Source organism: Eschrichtius robustus, chromosome 9, assembly GCF_028021215.1.
Source record: "Eschrichtius robustus isolate mEscRob2 chromosome 9, mEscRob2.pri, whole genome shotgun sequence".
Lineage (NCBI taxonomy): Eukaryota > Metazoa > Chordata > Mammalia > Artiodactyla > Eschrichtiidae > Eschrichtius > Eschrichtius robustus.
Genome location: NC_090832.1, coordinates 39,509,532 through 39,534,372, shown reverse-complemented (window position 1 = coordinate 39,534,372; position 24,841 = coordinate 39,509,532). Strand labels below are relative to the sequence as shown.

The 24,841-nt window shown below is 37.1% G+C and overlaps 1 protein-coding gene across 2 annotated transcripts; it reads left to right on the top strand.

Annotated features, from left to right (window-relative positions):
- The first annotated feature begins 4,445 nt into the window (after positions 1-4,445).
- Positions 4,446-21,797, top strand: FABP7 (fatty acid binding protein 7). Of its 2 annotated transcripts, none has more exons than XM_068550810.1 (4): positions 4,446-4,593; positions 18,318-18,490; positions 19,502-19,603; positions 21,536-21,797. In XM_068550810.1, exons 1-4 carry the CDS (start codon positions 4,566-4,568, stop codon positions 21,584-21,586), a joined length of 354 nt encoding a protein of 117 aa, XP_068406911.1. In that variant the 5' UTR covers positions 4,446-4,565; the 3' UTR covers positions 21,587-21,797. The 2 variants fall into 2 exon arrangements, with proteins under 2 accessions (XP_068406911.1, XP_068406913.1); XM_068550812.1 differs by lacking the exon at positions 4,446-4,593 and adding an exon at positions 17,777-17,858.
- The last annotated feature ends 3,044 nt before the right edge of the window (positions 21,798-24,841 follow it).

Below are 24,841 nucleotides of genomic sequence, written 5' to 3'. Positions count from 1 at the left end.
TGACCCTTGTTTCTTTCCTTATGTAGGTTCCCCTGCATCTACCTAGAAAACGCAAAGCAGTCAGTAGTCTGCTCACATTCAATCCAGCAGTTTTTCTGAAATTGGTATTGACTTTGGAGTCTGCCTCATCCCCACATGCCAATTCTCTCCCATCTATCACCTCAATATGATCTGGTTCTGTAGTGCATGTATTTGTTATAGACAGGCTTCTGCATACAGTGGGTAGTGCTTTAGCCCACAAGACTCAGTTGTATAAGAAATGTAACTTTATTTTTCTACGTTCAAATTTGGTTTCAAATAGGAGTTCCGCAAAGTGGTTTCTACCTAATCTCAATTCATTTAAACTTTGTTTTCAGCTGATGAATGTATTGTATTTCATAGAAGAAAATCAAGCAGGTGTTTCCTCATTTTCTCGCATCAAATCCACGAGTTTTCCTGCTTCTGTGCCCATGTGCTTGCCATCCCTCCTGTTTCAATGGAAGAAATATCCCTGCTCCTAAGACAACTCCTTTACTGCCCTGTAGTTCTCAAACTTTTCCACCTTCTCAAGGATTTCTCTCCTGAAATTATACCCTTTTTCTTAATTTGCATGAGAACTTCAAGTAATTCAAAAGGTCAGACTTTTTCAACCCCAAAGTGTTAGCTTCCAAAACTTTCTTTTTGCCTTTCTCCTTCCCTGTTCTTCAGTGGTGACAATAGGTGCCTTGAAGTCTGGTTTGAAAGAGTAATGGAACGAAAGAGCATTTCCAGGGTGAAAAACACAATGGTTAAACAGTACAAAATATATTATCCTATTGCTCTTTGGTGTATAATGTCACTTTGTGCAAAGTTTTACAATGTCAAACTTTGACTTTGCCCATAGCAAGCTCTAAGGCAGACTGTAGAACGCTCCATGCCTCTGCTGAGACCACCATTGCTCCCCACCACTCTCACTTTTTACTACCACAGATAGTCAACGATACCTTCTCTGTGAAGGCTGTAAAGAGGGCTGCCACTGACTGCCCGTAGGAGGCTATCATTAGGAATAGCCTTACTGTCCCTGTTGGCCAAGCCTCTCTGGTCATCATTCCCAATCCACTGCATGATTCTCACTGGCATACCAGCATGCTGTAATACTCCCCTTTAAAAACCAAACAAACTGGGAGTTCCCTGGTGGTCCAGTGATTAGGACTCCGCCCTTTCACTGCAGGGGGCACAGGTTCCATCCCTGATCGGGAACTAAGGTTCTGCATGACGCTTGGTGCAGCGGGGAAAAAAAACAAAACCAAACAAGTTTCCATGACTTCACATAACCTTCCAGCCACTTCCCCAATTTATGTGTTCTTCTCTTTGAAAAACTTTTCAAAAGGCTTGTCTGTACTCACTACGTCCAATTTCTCTCTTAGTTTCTCTGAAACCCACTCTCATCACTCCTATCAGAGTCATCAGTGGCCTCCAGATGACCCAATCTGAAGATCAGCTCTGTCTTCATCTCTCCCAATTTCTCATCCATATTTGACAACGTTCACCAGTTCCTCCCCTTGAAGTTCTTTTTCCTTTGGCTTCTGATACATAACACCATCCTTGTTTGCCTCCCACTCCACTGACAACTTTTTTTTTAGCTTCCTTGTCTGGAACCTCCTACTTTTTCTGATTTATTAATGAAGAGTTCCTAAGGCTCAGTCTTTGAATCGCTTCTCTGTACTGTCCACATTCAGTCTTTGGAACTTAAGAGTCTGATGATCTAATCCAGTCCCATGGCTTTAAAGATCAATTATATGATTTGGTGGCTCCAAAATGTATATCTTATCCTTAAATCTCTCCTCTGAGCTCTAGACTGCCATATTCAAAAGGCTACTTGATATCTGCCTTGAATACATAATAGACATCTTAAGCTTATCATTTCCAAATGAGAAATGCTGATTTACCCCTCCAAAACCAGTTTTTCTCTAGGTTTTTTAAATGCTCTGAATGGAATTACAATTCAATAAGTTGCTCCTGCCAAAATCTTGGAATCTTTCTTGACGCTGCCCTTTCTCTCACGTGGGACAGGAAACCTCAGCATTGTATACACTGCAGGGTGAGTGCAGCCAATGTCCAAGGAAGATGACTGAGGACTAGATATTGCGATGCCACCGCAACAAGCACTTCCTTCATGGCCCCTGGCCCCTGGCCCCTTGCCCCTTCATCTCATTCCCTGTCTTTAGATCTTAGATGCAACCTCATGGAGAAGGAGGAGGGAATCCTTGAATCAACTTGGGGAAAACCTAAAATGTCTCAATAATCACAAATTTTACTTAATGTGCAAAAAAGTGACCATATAAAGTTTTCTGCTTTTAGGTAAAAATGGGAAGTGAAGTTAGTAATCAAGTTCAATTACAGAAGAACAAAGATATATGTTATTATATATAGGTTTTGGGCTGCAAATTCATACCCACTGTCCTTGGGGTTTCTCTCCTCTTTATGTGGCTTGTGGGCCTTCTTTCCTGACAGGCTGCTCAAGGAGGCTACAGGAATCCCAGTGAGTCAGCAAGATGATCTATTAAGGAGCCAGAATAAAATATTAATGCCTTCATTCATATTTAATTTTATATAAAATTAGATCTAAATCTTTACTAAGATATATATATATATTATATATATATAAATATAATATATATATATATATAATATATATATATATATATAGACATTGGTCCTTTACTTGGGCACACATCAGTCACTTGTCCTGCAGGGTCCTGAGGGAAGAGTGCATGACAGTCAGTGAGTCCCTCATTTTTCATCCTATTTCAACCCTGAGTGTATTTTGGCCTCGAAATAGTAGTTAACAGTAATATGAAGCCATCTACAATTAGCAAAATAATATATAAAAATATTATTTATTTTGTCTTCATCTCATTCTCTTCAATTTATATTTTATATGAGTTATAATATGCATACTGTGTTCATATGGCATTTATATGTATATAAGTTATGAATAAATAAATACACAAATATGAGGTGGATAAATATATTTTATTGATGGGGTGCAAAATAAAAAATATTTAGAAATCATTGCTCATTAGGACAGCAATTAGCAGGGCTACTTCTAAATCTTAGAGTGGAAATAGTAGAGCTACACAGTACTTTAAAAAGTTTCTTAAAGAAACAATTTCCTTTAGGACCAGCATCATATTTTGTTCTCTTCTTGGGTTTTTCTTTTGTAAAGTTATAAAACAGGGCCACTAGTGTCACAAACTCAGAATGAGTCCCACAACGTCCCATTCACTAATTTATTCAAATATGCTTATTAAGTATCTCCTATGTGTAAAGTGCGACAGGACAGAGCCCAGAGGTTCCTCCTAAGAGTTTCCAAATAAAGTAACAAGAGTTCTTGACAATTCTGAATGGTATTTGGCTGCCGTCTTTCCCCATAGGGTGTGTGCCAGCTATGCAAATCAATTACAGAAAGACCTTTGTCATTGCTCAAGCTGAAATTCTAGACATGCAAGCTAATTCTAGTTAATTGCACATGTATTACTATAACAACTTAAAATGAAAGTTTTTGCCAATGATTAGTATACAGTTCTTCATTAAGTAAATAATCAAAATTTTAATAAAAGTCATGTTGAAGAGAATTTTGTGAGATTTCCAGGTTAAATTTAGCTTCATTTACTTGGGAAACTCAAACATAGCTATTTAGTTCTTTCTCTTTTCCCCAATTCCATCTTCCTAAAGAGATTACATTTTTTTTTAATCTCAAAATTTTACATCAGTAGAATTGTCTTGTTTGCCTTGAATTAGAACCTTGAGTGCATTTGGGTGATTGCTAAATGCTGAGTGCATCTGGATGAGTGCAGGAAGTATGAAGTATGAGGCTCCTACAAGGTGACTGTTAACATAAATAGGTCAAAGTTCTCTTAACTTCTCTGCCAGAGTTTCCATGAAGTTAAATTTGAAAATGGACCAACATAATGTAGAAGTATGAAAGAATCCTGGGACATTAGAGAAAGAAGAAGACTAATTGATGATCCAAAACAACATCATCATTTCCAGACAATGATACAAATGCTAAAGTGTTTAGATAATTTATCTAAGGATAAATATACAGATAGATAGTGGAAGAAACCCTGTGTTTTGAACCTAGACAGTAGTCAAAACAAGAAAATCTTCTCTTAATAGGCTTTTCATATAGGGCAGCCAAGGATTATTATATTAATTTATCTAAATGCTGGATTTGCACAGATTTAAGATTAAAAGTGATAATTCCTGGAATATGCAGTTTTGCTTCATTTTGTTTTTAATTATTTTTGCAGCCAAAGGCTATCTTGAAGAGAGTAAAAGGATTGGGAACACAAACTGATACATGGAAGATAAACACATTGCTGAAAGAAGTATTACACTTTTGAATAAATGGAGCTAAAACCTTATGGTTTCTAAATGGAAAGACTGCATGTAATAGTGATTCAATCTTTTCTGAAAAATTTATAAATTTTAACTCAATTCTGACTTGTTAAAATTTTCAGAAGATGTTTAAAGAGACAGAATGACTATTCTCTCCTGAAGGATCCCCAAGATCTTGAACTGAAGCATTACTTCAATATTTTATGGCCCATCTCCTCTTTGATAAAAACGGTATGCTTTCTCTTGATTTTTAAGTCAAAACAATGGCAGTTTTGAACATGGTTTCTTAAAGAGAACACATCCTCTCTTTCCACGCTCAGGATCCTCTCCCTCAGGGAAGGGAGGTGTGTGTGTGTATGTGTGCGTATCTTTCCTATGAGTTGAAAGTCATTGCAGGGATGGTTCAATATCCACAAATCAATCACTGTGATATACCACATTAACAAATTGAAGAATAAAAATTGTATGATTATCTCAATAGTTGCAGAAAAAGCTTTCAACAAAATCCACATTCCATTTATGATAAAAACCCTCATCAAAGTCAGTACAGAGGGAGCATACCTCAACATAATAAAGGCCATATATTACAAACCCACAGCCAACTCACACCTGTCATAACCACTATCATCAAAAAAACAACAAATAACATACTCAAGGGTGAAAAGCTGAAAGCATTTCCTCTAAGATCAGAAACAGGACAAGGATGCCCACTCTCACCACTTTTATTTAACACAGAATTCAGAGTCCGAGCCACAGAAATCAAACAAGAAAAAAACTTAAAAGGAATACAAATTGGAAAGGAAGAAGTAAAACTGTCATTCTTTGCAGATGACAACTATATATAGAAAATCTGGGATAGCCTCAACCACCAGAGGGCAGACAGCAGGAGCAAGAAAAACTATAATCCTGCAGTCTGTGGAACAAAAACCACATTCACAGAAAGACAGACAAGATGAAAAGGCAGAGGGCTATATACCAGATGAAGGAACAAGATAAAACCCCAGAAAAACAACTAAATGAAGTGGAGATAGGCAACCTTCCAGAAAAAGAATTCAGAATAATGATGGTGAAGATGATACAGGACCTTGGAATAAGAATGGAGTCAAAGATCGAGAAGATGCAAGAAATGTTTAACAAAGACCTAGAAGAATTAAAGAACAAACAAACAGAGATGAACAATACAATAACTGAAATGAAAACTACACTAGAAGGAATCAATAGCAGAATAACTGAGGCAGAAGAACGGATAAGTGACCTGGAAGACAGAATGGTGGAATTCACTGCTGTGGAACAGACTAAAGAAAAAAGAATGAAAAGAAATGAAGACAGCCTAAGAGACCTCTGGGACAATATTAAGCACAACAACATTCGCATTATAGGGGTCCCAGAAGGAGAAGAGAGAGAGAAAGGACCAGAGAAAATATTTGAAGAGATTATAGTCGAAAACTTCCCTAACATGGGAAAGGAAATAGCCACCCAAGTCCAGGAAGCGCAGCAAGTCCCATACAGGATAAACCCAAGGAGAAACACGCTGAGACACATAGTAATCAGATTGGCAAAAATTAAAGACAAAGAAAAATTATTGAAAGCAGCAAGGGAAAAATGACAAATAACATACAAGGGAACTCCCATAAGGTTAACAGCTGATTTCTCAGCAGAAACTCTAGAAGCCAGAAGGGAGTGCCATGATATACTTAAAGTGATGAAAGGGAAGAACCTACAACAAAGATTACTCTACCCGGCAAGGATCTCATTCAGATTTGATGGAGAAATCAAAAGCTTTACAGACAAGCAAAAGCTAAGAGAATTCAGCACCACCAAACCAGCTCTACAACAAATGCTAAAGGAACTTCTCTAACTGGGAAACACAAGAGAAGAAAAGGACCTACAAAACCAAACCCAAAACAATTAAGAAAATGGTCATAGGAACATACATATTGATAATTACCTTAAACGTGAATGGATTAAATGCTCCAACCAAAAGACACAGGCTTGCTGAATGGATACAAAAACAAGACCCATATATATGCTGTTTCCAAGAGACCCACTTCAGACCTAGGGACACATACAGACTGAAAGTGAGGGGATGGAAAAAGATATTCCATGCAAATGGAAATCAAAAGAAAGCTGGAGTAGCTATACTCATATCAGATAAAATAGACTTTAAAATAAAGAATGTTACAAGAGAAAAAAAAGAAAAGAAAATCTGAAAGATGCTACCAAAAACTCTTAGAACTAATAAATGAATTCAGTAAAGTTTCAGGATACAAAGTTACCTACAGAAATGTGTTCATTTCTATACACTAGCAATGAACTGTCAGAAAGAGAAATTTAAAAAACAATCCCATTTACAATTGCATCAAAAAGAAGAAAATACATAGAAATAAATCTAAACAAAGAGGTAAAAGACTTGTACTCTGAAAACTATAAGACATTGATGAAAGAAATTGAAGACAATACAAAAAAATGGAAAAATATGCCAACTTCATGGACTGAAAGAATTAATATTGTTAAAATGGCCATACTACCCAAGACAATTGAGAGATTCAGTGAAATCCCTACCAAAATACCAAGGGGATATTTCTCAGAACTAGAACAAACAATTCTAAAATTTGTATGGAAACACAAAAAAAATCCATATAGCCAAAACAATCTTGAGAAAGAACAAAGCTGGAGGTATCATGCTCACTTATTTTAAACTATACTACAATGTTACATTAATCAAAATAACATGGTACTGGCACAAAAACAGACACATCAATGGAACAGAATAGAGAGCCCAGTAATAAACTCACACTTATATGGTCAATTAATCTACAACAAAGAATGCAAGACTATACAAAGCTGCAGGAAAGACAGCCTCTTCAATAAATGATGTTGGGAAAATTGGATAGATACATGCAAAGAAATCAAACTGGACTACTTTCTCACACCACATACAAAAATAAACTGAAAATGGATTAAAGACTTAAATGTAAGACCTGAAACCATAAAACTCCTAGAAGAAAACATTGGCAGTATGCTCTTTGACATCAGTCTCAGCAACAGTTGTTTGGATGTGTCTCCTCAGGCAAGAGAAATGAAAGCAAATCTAAACAAATAGGACTATGTCAAATTAAAAAGCTTTTGCACAACAAAGGCAACTACCAACCAAACAAAAAGGCTGCCTATTGAATGAGAGAAGATATTTGCAAATGATATGTCTGATAAGTAGCTATCCAAAATATGCAAACAACTCATACAACTCAAATAAAAAAAAATTTAAAAATGGGCAGAAGACTTAAGCAGACATTTTTCCCAGGAAGTCATACAAATGGCCAACAGACACATGAAAAGATGCTCTATATCACTGATTATCAGGGAAATGCAAATCAAAACCACAATAAGCTACCAACTCACACCTGTCATAACCACTATCATCAAAAAAACAAATAACAAGTGTTGGCGAGGATGTGGAATAAAGGGAATCCTCTTGCACTGTTGGTGGGATTGTAAATTGGTGCAGAAACTAGGGAAAACAGTATGAGGTTCCTCAAAAAATTGAAAATAGAATGACCATACAATCCAGCAATTTCACTTCTGGTTATTTACTCAAAAAAAACATAAAAATAGTAATTCAAAAAGATATCTGCACACCAATGTTTATTGCAGCATTATTTACAACAGCCAAGATATGGAAGCAACCTCAGTGTGCATGATAGATAAACGTATAACGAAGCTGTGATATATATATATATACACAAACAGAGAATAGAATTTTAGTCATAAAAAAATGAAATCTTGCCATTGTGACAACACGGATGGATCCAGAGGACATTATGCTAAATGAAATGTCAGACAGAGAAAGACAAACACTTTTGATCTCACTTATATGTGGAATCTAAAAAACGAAACAAACAGGCAGACAAAATGACATGAAAACAGACTCATAAGGTAGTGGGAGGGGAGAAATAGGTGAAGGGGATTAAGAGGTATGAATCTCCACTTATAAAATAAATATGCCGTGAGGACGTAATATACAGCATAAGGAACATGGTCAATAATATTGTAGTAACTTTGTATAGGGACGAAAATAAGTTTTTGTAGGCTTATTGTGGTGATCATTTCATAATTTATGCACGTGCCAAATCACTATGTAATATACCTGAAACTAACATAATATTGCACATCAACTATATTTCAACAACAAAAACAGAAAAGTGTTTGTCATTGTTCAGAAACTGGACTTTGATCCTGAGAATCTGGAAACACAATTTGACAGCAAACCTTGATCTTGTCTCAGGGACAGACACAAGTCAACTGGGCTGCCATGACTGATATATGCAATCAGAATTTATTGATTTGCAAGAGAAATATAATTGCAGAGTAAATTGGGTTCTCAAGTCCATTGACTAATATTTTCTCTTCCTGCAGACAAGTAGCACATGAAAATGGTATAATGAAAACGACCATCGATTGATTTTCAAAAAGAAAATCTCTTCTACACTCACAATATGATGAAAAAAAATTTGAGCCACCAATTTTTTCAATAACTCTGTAACATTGCTCTATATTTATTTGGTATCTAAATGCTACAATGAAAAGACTATGGTCAGCCACACTTCTTAGAACATTTTATGCATCTTTTCCTCTGATTGAATATTTATTGGATTTTTCCTTATATTTATATATACTTATTTGAATTATATTTGATTCGAAAATATTACTAGAATTAAAGAGCTTGTGTTGTATTTTCATTAATTATGTCAAATGATGAACATTTTGATCTATATACTGATGCCTATTTTTAGCTACAGAAAGTTTTCCTCAATTATGATTTTCTTTATTACATATCTATTCCAGTTGTTCAGATGTCTTTCTTAGTAATACCCATAATTAGGCTGTATTTTCATTCTCTTCATGTCTATTATTTCCACTTTTACTATTCATAATATCTCCCTGCATTCTAGAAATTCTCTTCAAACAATATAATTCTATTTATTACTGTCTCCTCTTCAGGATATTAATTATTTCCAAACATAGTAAATTAATATGAAGAGCAGAAAATTTATGATATTCTGGCATTTTCTTAACAGTTTCAAAATAGAGGCTCACCCTTCAACAAATCGATGGGTACTAACATTTATAAAGTTATTCCTATGTGCTTAAAAACAATAACAAAAATAATGCAATCATAATAATGGTTTCAACTTAATAAGTTGCTTTGGAAATAAAAAATAAATTAATTAATACCCTATTTTATTTTTATTTTATTTTATTTTTATATCACTAGCATTCAAAGATATGCTTATACCCCTGTGCTTTCTAATTAGTGATTAGGTGAAAAATACCATGAATCTCAATGGCCCATTTATAATTTTTAATTATGTTACTGGTCAAACTATATTAAGAGCTGTTCCAATAAATTGTCTTGAAAATTGCATGTTGTAGAGACTTAAAATTTAGATGGAAAGTATTATTCAAGGATTCTGTTTCTTCTAGAAAATGAGTATGAAAATATCTTATTCACAAGAAGGCCCAGGTAGACCAGATGCTCTCTTGGGATAAGACTTCTCAATGTCTTCAGAAATGTCTCCATTTAACTTTACAGAGAGCACCTTAATTTTATGAATCCTGATAATTTGATTATGATAGATTATACTCTCCATTACAACACAGAATTTTACCTGTTAACATTGGTTTAATATGTTTCATCCTTAGGATAGTTGGATCATGTTTCTTTCTTGTTGATTATCACATGACACATTATTTTTTATTTTTAAATTTTTTTCCTTCCAGTTTCATTGAGATATAATTGACCTAAAGCGTAGTATAAGTTTATTGTGTAACACACATAATTTTAAATGTGGAGCCATCTTGGTATAAGTTACACACCATTTCTGAAATGGCAGGGTCAAGAAACTGGTAGCATCACTATCCTCCTAGTCTTACCCTGTATTTTGCATTGAAGAAGTATCACAATCCAAATTTATTAATGTGATTCTGACAGACTGGAGTATACTATTTATTTTATAAATCATAAGGCATTAAATGCATCAGCATACATAGGATTTCAACTTAAAATTTTGTTTTCCAGTACAAAGTTCAGCCTTACCCCAGACCACCTGTATCAAAATCTCTCTGGGTAACTTTAGATTCTGCATTATTATAAATCTCCCCAGGTGATTCTAATGATTACCCATTTCACTACTCTAAAATATTTCCAGACATATAGGATCTCTATTTTTTCTTTATTCTCCCCTTTTAACAAACATTTAAAAAATATATCCAGTTATCTCTGAGTTGTGTATAGGGTGTGGTAGATTGACTCACCTGACCTTTGCTCCCACTGCCTTCTGTGGTCTTCTCTGCCCTGCAGAGGCCCCAGAGAGCAAAACAACATTTCCCAATCTCCTCTCTGTCTACACTTGATTTAGGCCCTGCTTATCATACATGCTTGAGTAAGACTTGAATTCAAAACTCAGGTAAGTGGTGTGAGAGAATGCACCCAAGACAACCATTTTGCTCCTGAGATCTGGCCCATGTGGCATGCCTCTGGAATCACTATTTCTGGGTGAGGCTCCCTCATTCCTGGATGACAGCTAAGGCAAGAGATTTCTGGAGCCAGCAGGTGGGAAAGCAGCTTCCTGATTCCCCAGCGTTCTGATTTTAGTAGAGAAAATGGTTTCCTTCGCAGACCAGTTTCTATGATGCGGTGGTATGTTCTGGAATTATTACTGAAAGCTCAGCTCAGCCTAAAACCTTGTCCTCCAACACTTCTAAGAATTTTATAAGGGTATAATTCCCTGTATTTCATCTTGTTTCTGTTAAAAATAGCTAGAGTGGTTTCTTTAATCTTAAACTGATTAATACCTTAATACCTTCCTTTTATAGCTACCTGTCTGATAATCATTACTCAAAGCTTACTTTGGCATTTCGTGTGCAGAATTAGCAATAGAGATCTTCCAGGAGTATAAGAACCAGAAAAAAAAACCTTCTAAATTTTTTATTTACACGTCAATAACTCACATCAAACAGATCAGAGGATCCACTGAACGGACAAATTCTGTGCATATTAATTGGCACCAGGTTTCCACATATGAGATGGCACAAAACTCTCCTCCTTTTGCATTTAATAAATCCATCATACATTTGGAGGTTCGCTCAGACTAGTCTATGTGCTTTTACTTCAAAGAAAAGAACCCTAGAAAAATTGAGCCTTAATTTCTTCCCAAATTGACATGACATGAATGAGGAAGAGGTTTAGGTATCCTTCTCTGGAGATTATACAGGTTGCAAAGAGAGGAAAAGTTTGAATAGAAACTTGGAAAAGATCATTTGTACAGTAGTTTACAATCTTACTTTTTTGAAGTTCTCTGATTCTCTATGTCCATGCTCTATATTTGTTCATGCCTTTAACATTTGTTGAACAAACACTGTGAACTTGATACTGTGATAGACAATGAGGATAGAGCACAATGGAGAATAAAAGACATAGATGCTAAAATAAATGCTTCAGGGAACTCATGCTCTAATGGGAGAGAAAGATATTAAACAATTGACTACAGAAGTTTTTAATTAAATTTGTATGCTTAAAAAGACATAAAACCATGGGATGACGTAATTGGGGTTCTGATCCAGTCTTCCTTGAGTGAATAATATTTGAGCTAACCTCTGAAAGACAAGAGGAAAGTACCTAGGGAACTGGAGAGGGGAGTTTTCTCAGCAGAGTTGTGGCATACAAATGGCCAGAAGAGGGAAGGTCCATAACTCTTTCATAACAAACCTGGAATAAATTTCTCTCCTGAGTAGATTTGTCAGATCTAGAAGCAGGTGAAGGACTTCTTCTACATTTTATACCCAAGAAAATATGAAGAGTGGAATACTCAGGTAATGAGAGGTAAAAGGAGAAAAAAAAAAACTGCAGAAAATCAAAAAGAATGAGAAGGACATTGGAAAGATAGTCCAAACTTCAACAGCTTGTCTTTATTAGTTTTTCATTCTCCAGCAGAAGAATATAGCACTTCTTTTCAAGATTGTGCCACACCTGGAGGTGCATCTCCTCTCTGGTCTAGTCCACATTTTAAAAAGTATAATAATATAAAAATTTCACAACACCAAGGGATGACAATTCACAGGTCTTTTCCCACACACCTCCTCCCATTGAATTCCATTACCCATACATAGCACATTAACTCCTGCTTGAACGTTGGAATCTTCATCACTCCTGAAGCCTAGAGCTGGTTTAGCTGTTTAATTGTTTAGGGGGAGAGAGTGTGATGTGCATGACAGACAGACCACTGTTTCAGCAAGGGGTGTTGTCTGAAGATAGTACCTTTCATGGGAGAGATTGTGGGTCAATAGTGCCTCCATGGTGTAATCACATTTCATTTCCAACTATAGAGATCTTCCATTACTATTTTATTTTGTGCCGTTTGGTAACAAAAAGAACCTCAGGCAAGTACTTTGAATGGTACTTAATCTCTTTTGGTGCAGATCCTTGGATATTTTATCGGAAATAGTGTCATGACCCCGGTTGGCTTACTTGGCTCAAGAACAGTGTTAAAATTTTATTAAAACTTTTTATTTTCTTGAGAAGGAAAAATTTCCATAAAGCAGGTGCCAGGAGATTCAGCCCCACATGGAGATTTTGCCAAGATCTCCCAAAGCAATTTTTCTTTGTTCCTTTTATTTCACTATTAAAAATAATCTTTATGATGGATTCTTTAGAGTCCAAATTCCCATACATAAAGGTCATAGCCTTGAGAGAGGGGTCAATCTGTCACATTCTTTCCTTTTTTAAGTCTGTGGATGCATTTATACTATAGAAGCCATAGCAAGAGCATAAATTGTTCCTAGGTTTAGGAAAATTGAAAAAAATATCTATTAGTTTTTAAAAATTAATATCTATTATTTTTTATTAATTTTTATTGGAGTATGGTTGCTTTACAATGTTGTGTTAGCCTCCACTGCACAACAAAATGAATCAGCCATATACATACAGATATCCTCTCCCTTTTGGACTTCCCTCCCATTCAGGTTACCAAAAATATCTATTAGTCGAATCCTCCTTAGCACAGCACAATCTTTTCTCTGTTCTTTCACTTTCTTTTCTAATAAAGTCCTCAATAAATAGAGCAAATGACTTATTATTACCTATTACCTATTATTTGAAAGCAACTATTCTTGGCTGTAAATCTATTATATCCTGAACAATTAAAGATAGTAAGATTAAATGTGTCAGTTTAGGGAATTACAACATAGTCAAGTGGCTTTTCCTATAATTTCTACTATAGACATCTGGATAACAATATTCTCTTCTGCTTATTACTAAATTAATATACAATTCCAAAAAACCTATCTCTAAATTGCTGAGCTTTTATGTTTTATATAAGGTGTAAAAAAATCTGAATTACAGAAATATATGCTTTAAGTTAAAATAAATATATCATCAGTTCCTTTCCTTATCTAAAGAGTGGAAGAAATAAATGAGATAGATGAATATTCCAGCATCATGATCAGTAAGGAGCTAAGATGAAGATGTCTAATACATGCTCCCTGCTCTCAACAATCTTGATCTTATATTCTTGGACCATGAAAAAGAAATGGTTTATTACATTTTAGAATAATAATTAAACACTCTACCAGTTTAAGTACGTTTTATTAAGGGGAACATATAAGAATATTTTGACATAACAAAATAAATTGGTCTGAGAACTTCTACCGTAAGGATGGTTTGTGTAAATGGATTAATTAGTCACCTAGATTTAGCAAAAAAGAGAACGTATGAAAAATTCATAGGTGGGGCTAGCTTCAGGGACTTGGTTCAAAGGCTCAAATGATGTCAGATGTGTCTGATGTATAAGCTTTGCTTCCTCCGGGCTTCTTTCATTTCAGACTCTTCACTATAGCCTTTGGCAGCTTCAAGCTCATATCAGCACAACAGCAAGTCCACGTTAGTCCCCATTGCAGGTTTAGGGTACTCTAGTCACTGACTGGAAACCCTGAGCTCCAGACAAGCTTCTACTTGCCTCTCCCACCAGATCTGTGCCAGTGCTCAGGCCTGTGGGCAGCCACGGGGCAGCCAGTCAGGAAAGGGTGGAGGGGTGGCTCTGCGTCCTGACTCGATGCTGGGCCAGGCTGTGGGCACCGTTTGATCCATAACTTTTACTGTTTAGGCATATGGCATGTGAACCTCTGTTTGGATTCTTACTCCAAGTCCATCAAAAGTTAGAGGCAGGTCTGGTACAGGCAATGATAGGAATTTTGGTCTTTAACCTGAGAGCAGGAAAAAGCCATTTGGAGTTTAATCAGGAGAGGAACAAGATAAGATTTAGCTTTTTAAAAATAGTTTTACCATAGTATATTTGATTAAATATAAAATCAATTGCACACATTTAATATGTACACCTGATAAATTTTGACACACCAATGTATCCATTAGCACAATCGAGAAAATGAAAAGCAAAAAAATTAAACAACATTTTTTCCTCCAGTTTTATTGAGATATAATTAACATACAGCACTGTATAAGTTTAAGGTGTACAACATCATGATCTGACCTACATACAAGATTAAATGATCATCACAGTAAGTTTCGTGAACATCCATCATCTCATACGGATACAAAATTAAAGACATAGAAAAAATATCTTTTCCTTGCAATGAGAACTCTTAGGATTTGCTTTCTTAACAACTTTCCTGTATAACACACAGCAGTGTCCATTATAGTCATCATGTTGTACATCACATCCCTAGTACTTATTCATCTTATAACTGGAAGTTTGTTCATTTTGACCAGCCTTCATCCAATCCCCTCTCCTCTTACCCTCTGCCTCTGGTGACAACAAATCTGACCTCTTTTCCTATGAGTTTGTTTGTTTTTGAAGTACATTTGACCTACAACACTGTGTTAGTTGCTATTAAACAACACAGTGAGTCGGTATTTCTATACATTTCCCAACGATCATGATGTTAGGTCTAGTTATGATATGTCACATAGAAAAATATTACATAATTATTGACTGTATTCCCCACATTGTACATTTCATACTTGTGACATTTATTTTGCAATGTTAGTACCTCTTTTTTTTTTTTTTTTGTGGTTTTTAATTTATTTATTTATTTTTGGCTGTGTTGGGTCTTCGTTTCTGTGCGAGGGCTTTCTCTAGTTGTGGCAAGCGGGGGCCGCTCTTCATTGCGGTGCGTGGGCCTCTCACTATCACAGCCTCTCTTGTTGCGGAGCACAGGCTCCAGACGCTCAGGCTCAGTAGTTGTGGCTCACGGGCCTAGTTGCTCCGCGGCATGTGGGATCTTCCCAGACCAGGGCTCGAACCCGTGTCCCCTGCATTAGCAGGCAGACTCTCAACCACTGCGCCACCAGGGAAGCCGATGTTAGTACCTCTTCATCTCCCTCGCCTATTTCTTTCCTCCCTCCAGTCCCCCTCCCCTCTGGCAACCATCTGTTTGTTCTCTGTACCTATAACTGAACAGAACAAAGTTTTGAAGAACACATTCAACTAATGACTTATCTAGACTATATAAAGGACTCTTACAATTCAGTAGACAGAAACAATCCAATTGAAAATGGACCATAGATTTGAACAGTTACTTCACCAAAGAAGATAAATTAACAGCAGAGAAACACATGAAAAGTGTGCTCAGCACCATTAGTCACTAGGAAGATGCAGATTTGTATTTTAAAAGGTCACTCGGGCTTCAGCCTAGTGAAAGGCCGGAGATCAGGCATGGCTGCAGGGAGAACAGTTAAGAGGCTATTGCCATAGGACTAGTAAAAGACAGTGGTTACTTGAATTAAGAAGGTGGTTGTGGGGATAGAGGGAAAGTGAGAAGTTAGAGACATTCAGGAAGGAAAATAGATGGGCTCTGACATTGATGTAGAGAGTAAAGTTTAGAAAGGATTTCAAGTTTTCTGGCTTGTGCAGTTGGGTGGATGATGGTGCCATTCACAAACATGGTGAAAACTGGAGGAGGACCAGGTGAGGGGAAAGATTGAGTTTATGTTTTGAGGTACCTTTGAGATACCAAAGTAGAACCACAGAGCTGACAGTTGGATTAAGATGCATTCTGAGCCTTGTCTCTTGTATTTGGTGTGGACAGAAGCTGAAAGGCAGTGGGCTGAGATTGAAATGGGAGGAGAGAGAGAGAGAAGAGCAGAGACTGCCAAGTCAGTGTCCCCTGACCTGTCCCCACGAAAGGGGGGGCACCTGCTTTTCATCAGCGGCCTGCACTAATAAAGCAGGAAGAAACTCTGGGTAAAGGGGAGTCTGAGTCCCCCTTTAAATATGTTATTACTTAGAACCCTGGAGGTAGCTTGCCATTCTTGGGATGCCCTAAGCCAGGATGAACTGAAGCCAAAGTCTTCTGATTCCCACCTCTGCTCCAATTCTTGCCCTCCCTCCATTGCTAACTCACAACTAGTACACAGATGTAGATGTGGCCTCGGGAAATCAAAAGGTTCTATAGTGCAGGTCATTTAAAATCTTACCAAATGAACTTCTGTCCAGTTTTTCCACTTCGATTCTACAATCGGTTGAAGGAGTGGGGAAAAAGAGTTTGTTCTGCTTTATTTTTGTAGCTCATTAGTGAATCCTAGCCATACTCTCCCTTAGGTCCCTTTTCCATCTTAGTCTGGTTCTCATAGCCTTAGAAAGAAAAATGGGATCTTTAAATTCACTCAGTTTGTGTTGGGAAGAGGCCAAAATTAGTGTCCTATTAGTACTCAGCCGGAGTAGTCTTCTAGCAGTACAATCTAGGGAAGGTATTTACACCTCCTCCCCCTCCCCTTTCCCGAGTTTGGCAAATTCTAGCTCATGTTTTGCTCTCCCTTAAATATGAGAGAAAATAAAAGGCACTATTCAGCCTCTTTTGTCTGAAAAGTCTGGCATTTCAGTGGTTTTCTTTAAGGCGGGGTCCTCATTTGCAACCAGCTTTGCCATTAACGGAAATCAATCTGAATGTCCTACTGTGCGTTTTTTTCTTTCCTCGCAGTCTGAAATGGCCTTTGCCAAGTTTTCAGGCTGAACCTGAAAGACCTTCTCTCATTATACGCTCCCTGCCTCCAGCCTCACTGAATCTTTGCAGAGATTTCTCAGGCAGGAGGACTGCAGTGTGAGGGTTGGGAGGAACTCGACCTACTCCGCTAACCCAGTGGCCCGAGCCAATCACAAAGAGGATTGGAACCTCGCTGCACGCCCCCCTTCCCATCTCCTCCCCCTGCAACAGCCTCCTGGAAAGAGGGGCACTGGAGAGATGTGTTTGCAATTCAAATCCTTGGCTTTCTGCCTGCCTCTTTTCTTAATAAGAAGGCAGGAGCTGCCGTGAGGTGCAAAGGGGTCTTCCGAACTGCAGTGGCCCTAAGATCCGAAGATCCTTGCCTCTGCCTCTTTTATCTGATTCTGAAGCTAACGGGAAAAGGGTAAGGATGGTGGAGGCTTTCTGTGCTACGTGGAAGCTGACGGACAGTCAGAATTTTGACGAGTACATGAAGGCTCTAGGTAGGTAAAAATAAGATGTGCTTTCTCTTCTCAACCTGCAGCTTCAGTACTTGCAGATTCCTTCTTCACCCATCAGGTTAGCAAGAGACAAAGACAGATCACATTGTCATAATCAGGGTACTAGGCGGTGTGTTTCTCACAGAATGGATATTTAAATGTGGCATTTGCCTGCTTTCTTGCCTAGGGCCAAATAATGGAGCATTTAGTATTCTGTGGAGGACATGAAGCTTCTGCACCTTTTCCACTTTTTCTCCAGCATCCTTTTACTATTTATGCTTCCAGATAAGCATCCACTTATTATTACGGCTCATTAGTTGTCCTGCATAATTGATGGGCTAAACATACTCTAATGAAACTTACACTTTAGGACATAGATTCCAGAATAGGAAGGTAGATTCCTGCTTTGTGAGCTATTTTGGAAGTTGCAGCCAACTGTCCTGCTTCCTTTTGTTATTTTAGGTGTGGGCTTTGCCACTAGGCAGGTGGGAAATGTGACTAAACCAACCGTGATCATCAGTCAGGAGGGGGACAAAGTGGTGATCAAGACTCAAAGCACATTCAAGAACACAGAGATTAGTTTCCATCTGGGAGAAGAGTTTGATGAAACCACTCCAGATGACAGAAACTGTAAGGTAAGGAGCCGCTCCTTCTCTGGGGGTGGGGATGGGAAGGAGAGAATAAAAGAGAGAAAGTCCTAATATTTCTTTTTTTCTGGATGATGGGAAGTGAAAAATGTTCTCACTATTTCACTTCAGAGAGAAGGACCAAGAGTTAATTTTGCATTCTAGTGTTCATAGCTTATACTCTGAACAATGGGCACCTACTATAGCTCAAATCTTGAATCTGTTTCTTTACCATGTGTTTATCTCATTTTATATTAAACCTGTATTTCAGAAAGTATTTAATAGTGTTCATTTAAAAGACTGCATTTTGTTTAATCTCTCTTTTGCCTCAGGTTGACTAAATCAATAGCTTGCCTCATTCTAAGACTCTGTTTAAAAGAGTAGGATGATTAGTCAGAAAGCACTAGTTCAGGATTTTTATTTCTAATATGTAAATTTTTGCATCTAGATGTATACATTTCAATCAAATTATGAATTACTAGAGATTTTCTAATAATGACTCTGGACGCAACAGAGGAAATTGTACTACTTTGATAATTAGTTGATCACTATTTATTCAATTATTACTCTTTTAAAAATCAACTCAGGGACTTCCCTGGTGGCACAGTGGTTAAGAATACACCTGCCACTGCAAGGAACATGGGTTCAATCCCTGGTCCGGGAAGATCCCACATGCCACAGAGCAACTAAGCCCGTGCACCACAGCTACTGAGCCCGTGTGCCACAACTACTGAGCCCATGTGCCACAACTACTGAAGCCCGCACCCGGAGCCCGTGCTCCGCAACAAGAGAAGCCACTGCAATGAGAAGGCTGTGCACCGCAACGAAGATTAGCCCCCGCTCGCTGCAACTAGAGAAAGCCCACGCTCAGCAACAAAGACCCAATGTAGTCAAAAATAAATAAATAAATAACTCTTTAAAAAATTTTTTTAAATAGATAAAAATCAATTCATTTGGCTTCCATAACAGAAATCTGACCTGTACCTATTGATATATTCTGCATTTTGTTGTTGGTTTCAGTCTGTTGTTAGCCTGGATGGAGACAAACTTGTCCATGTACAGAAATGGGATGGCAAAGAGACAAATTTTGTAAGAGAGATTAAGAATGGCAAAATGGTCATGGTAAGCAAGAGCAATTTCCCCTTCCTGCTTCTTTGCCCACCCCTCACCCCCTCATTTCCCACCTCCTTCCCTGTCCCTCCCTCCCTCCTTCTCTCCTGTCTTTCCTTCTTTAATAACATTAAATCACTAGCAAGGTTCTTTAATCATGTGTAAAACAGGAGAAATAAAAATATCTTAGCTAATTGTTTCCTCCACTCTGCTTCTTTAATTACAGAAAAAGAGAAAAAGTCTACTTAAGTGTAGTTTTAAAAAGTTGCCACTGATTTAGCTAAAATTGTGTCAGAAGAACAGTTGTTGGATTACCGTAATGTCTAATCCTCAAATGACATCTGAATATAAAACCAATCATCATGAAAATGTAGAGAGATGATATTACTATATTATCATTTGCTGAACCTCAGAAAGATTACTTTATAGCTCCTGTAATAAATGAGAGCTTTAAACATTTTATATTTTAGTTTATAAAGGTTTCACAAGTTCAGTGCAGATAATTTGGAATATAACAGGAAAGTGTAACAAAAATATGAAAATCCTCTTTAATGTCCCCTTAGAGAGAACCATTTTGGTATTACTTCCTTCCAGTCTTTCTTTTTAATGCATCAGATAGCTTTAAAAACATGTCTATTCAATACTGGATAGTCATGTAAAAATTATAAAATAAAAAATAATTTAAAAATAATTTCTCTAATGATGTAGTAGCATCATAAACTGGGAAAAAATGTTATGTCTCAACCTAGCACCCCAGACACTTTTTTTTGGTGAGTTGAGTCATGGCATTTTGATGACATTGAAGTAGTCAATACATCATTTGTGGGGTTTTTTGGGGGGGGGGGGTTGCTTTACGTATTCCTTCTAAGATATTAGCAGGAAGGGTCTTTTGGTTTTGTTATTTAAGACTATTGACTAGTTTTCTTCTCCTTCCCTTGACTACCAGCTTGCTGTTCCAGGTTGAGAGAGAGGGCTTACATATTCATTCTTCATTTCCTGGGTGGAAGTGGGCGTGGGGAGCAGAGGGACAGTTTTCCTTTCATGTTGATGAATATTTGCCCACGTTTTCCTGCAGTGACCATCACCATCATCAAACAAACAAACAAACAAAAAAATTCATTTATAAAGGATTCAATCTGAAGTTCTCCTTTATGATTTTTTCTTTATTTTTTTCCTGAATACAGAAAAGTGGATAGCTCAGCTTTGGCATGTATGACGGTGATCAGGCAAGCCTGAGTTCAAACAAGGAAATGAAAGTAATGGATGACAAGGGCACACTATACTCTTGGAAATCACAGGACTACATGAAAATCATGAACACTAAAAAACACTAAATTTTGTAAAGAGGATTTATAGCAATTCTTCAAGTTGCATTAGATACAAGAGCCCATGTTGCACATTATAGCCACATAACCACCAAGGTTCACATAGGCTACAACATGACAGCCAAAGCAACGAGAACGTTTGTACATTTACCTTTTCCTGCTGATTTTGGAACAAATCATTGCAAATACCATTTGTCCAAATAATTTGGGTTTCCAAAAAACTCTTCAAAATTTATCTAGATCATGAATTATAAAGTATTATGAAAACCTACTGTAAATTTTATACACTTTTTAAAGCAGATAGCTCATCTGCTCCAATTACCCTGATAATTTAAGGCAAAAGGAATTCTTTTGACCTGAATCTAGACAATCTCAGTTTTTGCCTCATATTTCTTTTAGAGACATGAATTATGTATACATGTCATTCACGAGATAAATATAAGGGTTTCTTTTCAAAAAATGAAGACTTATGAAACATTTACTGTTTCTAAATGCCATTATTCTTTTGTATAATACTTAAATCATATATATGATAATCTTTAAAATAACATAATATGATAATCTTTAAAATTTTCAGCTACTGATGTAAAAAGATTTGGTTATCTTTTGAATCTTTCAGACTCTTACTTTTGGCGATGTGGTTGCCATTCGCCACTATGAGAAGGCATAGAAAACATCCTGATCTGGGGCTGGAGAAGTTCTACGATCTTTCTGTTTACCCAAGTCTCAGTGCTGTACTGCTGTTACGGCACGGCCAATCACTAATTAGAAGGTTATCCTTGGTGTGGAGGTGGAAAATGATGACTTCAAAACTTGTTTTAAAAACTTCTTACTGCAAGCAATCAAAGCCATTTTTGATCTGCAGATTTATCACATTTTATAATTCCTATTAAAATTTTAAACTACTTTTTTTTAAAATAAAGAAGGGAATACATTCTACAATTTCCAGTGGAATGCAAATCAAATTGGAATAAAAATCTTACACCCGTGAGAAATTTGTTGTTGTTGTTAATATCACTAATCTGGCTGGGAATTGTATATTAGAGAGTTTTAAATAAAATAGCCTTTTTTTTAATGGCATAAAGTCAGGCTGGGGAAGTTAGCACTTTGTTTAAAGTACTAATTTAAAAAATAAGCAGAAGCCCAGGGAAACGTGGAACAATTTGGATTGGTACTTCTGTAGAGAATTTGGGATGGCCAGGATCCAAAGGAGCTTTGTCATGGTGGGCTGGGCTGCACAAATGACCTCTTGCTACTAGAAACAGGTAGTCTGAAGAAGCAAGCTGATATACATGAAAATGTCTTATTAAAGAGTAAATATAATCAAAATCTCATATAATCAAAATGTCATGTAATTCAAGCTTCTTATTGAAAGGTAAATAGGACCAGGGAGTGAATTTTATCCTGGACTATTGTAACCGAGTCGGACCCTATGGGGCCTTCCTGGGACAGGCCTTCCTCCATATCCTCTGCTTTAGCTCCTCTCTGAAGTACCTAGATAACAGTAGTTGATGCACATTTCATGAGTTGTTTTCCAGATGTGAAAACTCCCCACCAAATGGAATATGTTAACTACTTGATGACCATGAGCTCATAGTCCCCAGGCCTCCTGGAGCCTAAGGACTGATAATGTGAACCCTTGTGACACAACCCTGTTACCTCACCATCAGTGAGTCAGAGAATTGTGCATGAGCTGATCACATAGCCTGCGACCCCACCTCCCTCACCTGGCTTTTAAAAATGTTTGGCCAAACACTTCAGGGAGCTCAGGGCTTTTAGGGCAGAAGCCACCTGTCTCCTCGTATGGCCCTGCAATAAACCTTTCTCTGCTCCAGACTCTGACGTTTCAGTTTGTTTGGCCTCATTGTGCATTGGGCACACGAACTTGTGCTAACACTATAAAGATGTATCTCCAGACAAGTACACTGAGATGAATAAAGTCTATAAGTGCTAAAATGGATAAAATGGAGTGTGCAGAGGGCATTGTGTGTGTGTGTGCCAGTGTGTGTGTGTGTGTGTGTGTGTGGTGGTGGGGAAGCAGGGGTGTGCCAGGTTGGTGGAACTGAGTTAACCAAAAGAAAGTAAATATCTGTTTATGACTGGCTAAGATTTGCATTTGTAAAGTACAAATATTATTTCGTATTTCACTGTTTATCAGACGATTTTTGTACATGTTCTCAAACCCACAATGTGAAGCAGGTAAGGCAGATATTATTATTTTTACTTTACCGATGAGGAAACTGAAGATTCGATTAACATGTCCAAGTTCTCTTGACTAGTGAATAATACTGAGAACTGCAAACCTTGCAATCTTCCCGCTTATTTCCTCTCAAAAATTAATATTTCAGCTAAATTTTCTTCTGAAACAAAAATGTAAGATTTTATTTTCCCTGAATTACTCCTTAGGAAAACTTTCCTGTTAGCCTCTGTGAAGGCTGGTGCGTGGGGCAGGGAACAGGTAAATATTTTTCAGGACAAACATTCAGTATTCATTTTTAATCAACCCAATATTTTCAGTAAGTTTCTATAAGTTAATTCAAGGTCCAGTTAACTTACAGATATAAGTATGAGGAAACTTCCCTTAACTTACACAGTTCAACACAATGATAATATTACCTGACTATTGTATTACTTTAACTACTGCAGTAAAGAGTAGAAAAGATCTAAAGTGCAGCTATAGGATTTAACACATGAATGTACAATTATTACTGAATGTCAGGATAAGATGGTCTAGATCAGGTTACCATTACTAAAACTAGAGTCTACCTTTGTCTTTAAAAGCATGAAACAGAACATAGAGAGGGTGTTTGCTCCAATAGCTCTGAAAACCTTCATCTCTGCTTCTGGAGGAAGACTGCTTTCTCTTGGTCATTTCAGCCTGTGCTCTGATAGAAGCACGGCTCTGGCCTCTCTATTCTTAAAGATACAAGGGCAAGGATAAGGCTTTAGCTTCATCTCATTATAATTAGGTCAAATAACATCCTGGCATTCATTTCCATAACAACTGTCTGAAAAATAGAAAAGTTTTGGGATGGCCTAGTGGGAAGCAAAGTTACACTGGGTTAAAAGCTCAAGAGTTGCAGCGGTAGATCAAATGCAGTTTTCTAGGAAGATAAATAACAAGGATATTTACTTCCTAAATGTTTACAAGGTAGTTACAAATCATTTTCCTTCAAGCTATATTCTATCTCATACAGTAACCTGCCAAGGTACTAACTTTTCTGGTTTGCCTTTTTAAAAATTTTTCAACGCACTTGAAAAGGAAAAACTACTAAGCCCAAAGGCAATTTGACCAACTGGCCCTGGAAGAACACCTCTGAAATTCCAAGATCTCATAGATACTAACTATGCTAAAGGCTGTCTTGTGAAATCCAGTCATGAACCACTTTGTCACTGGTGCTGTCTCTCACCCAGATACACACGCTCACGACAAATTACACCTACACCTGGAACATGGGGACCTACAAATACATGCCCGGGTGTGAGGTGTACACCCAGAGATGGTAAGGCACTGTAGCTTTGTGCTCCTCAGGGAGGGTATAAAGGAAAACAAAAGAAAGCAGAGGGAGCCGAAGGGAGGATAGTGTTTCTACCCATTAACTCAACATATTGCCTTTTTAAAATTGCAAGCATTTCTTAGGTTTCAAAATGTGTACGTCATATTTCATGCTTACTTAAGAAGAATTATTTCACAGCCAATTTACTTCCAGTAAAGCTGATTGAAAGTTGGCAAAAGAAAAAGAGTGAGAATTGCTATTTTTACAATTTTTAAAAATCCTTTTTCTACCTTTCAAAATCCTTGCCCTAGAAACATGCAAGTTATCTTGCTGTCCTTAAGGTTGTTCTCTCGCATCCATTTTCCTTTTTCTTTTTAATCCTGCTCCAGTTTCCTCCACACTCTTGAGGTTGTGGACTGAGAAACTCC

What these genes read in the sequence shown, in the direction of transcription:
- FABP7 (XM_068550812.1), top strand. Translation starts at nt 17,786, where the DNA reads ATGGTGGAGGCTTTCTGTGCTACGTGGAAGCTGACGGACAGTCAGAAT. An exon ending in CAGATGACAGAAACTGTAAG is followed by an intron (nt 18,491 to 19,501) that starts GTAAGGAGCCGC and finishes TGTTGGTTTCAG; the next exon opens with TCTGTTGTTAGCCTGGATGG. An exon ending in AGAATGGCAAAATGGTCATG is followed by an intron (nt 19,604 to 21,535) that starts GTAAGCAAGAGC and finishes TGAATCTTTCAG; the next exon opens with ACTCTTACTTTTGGCGATGT.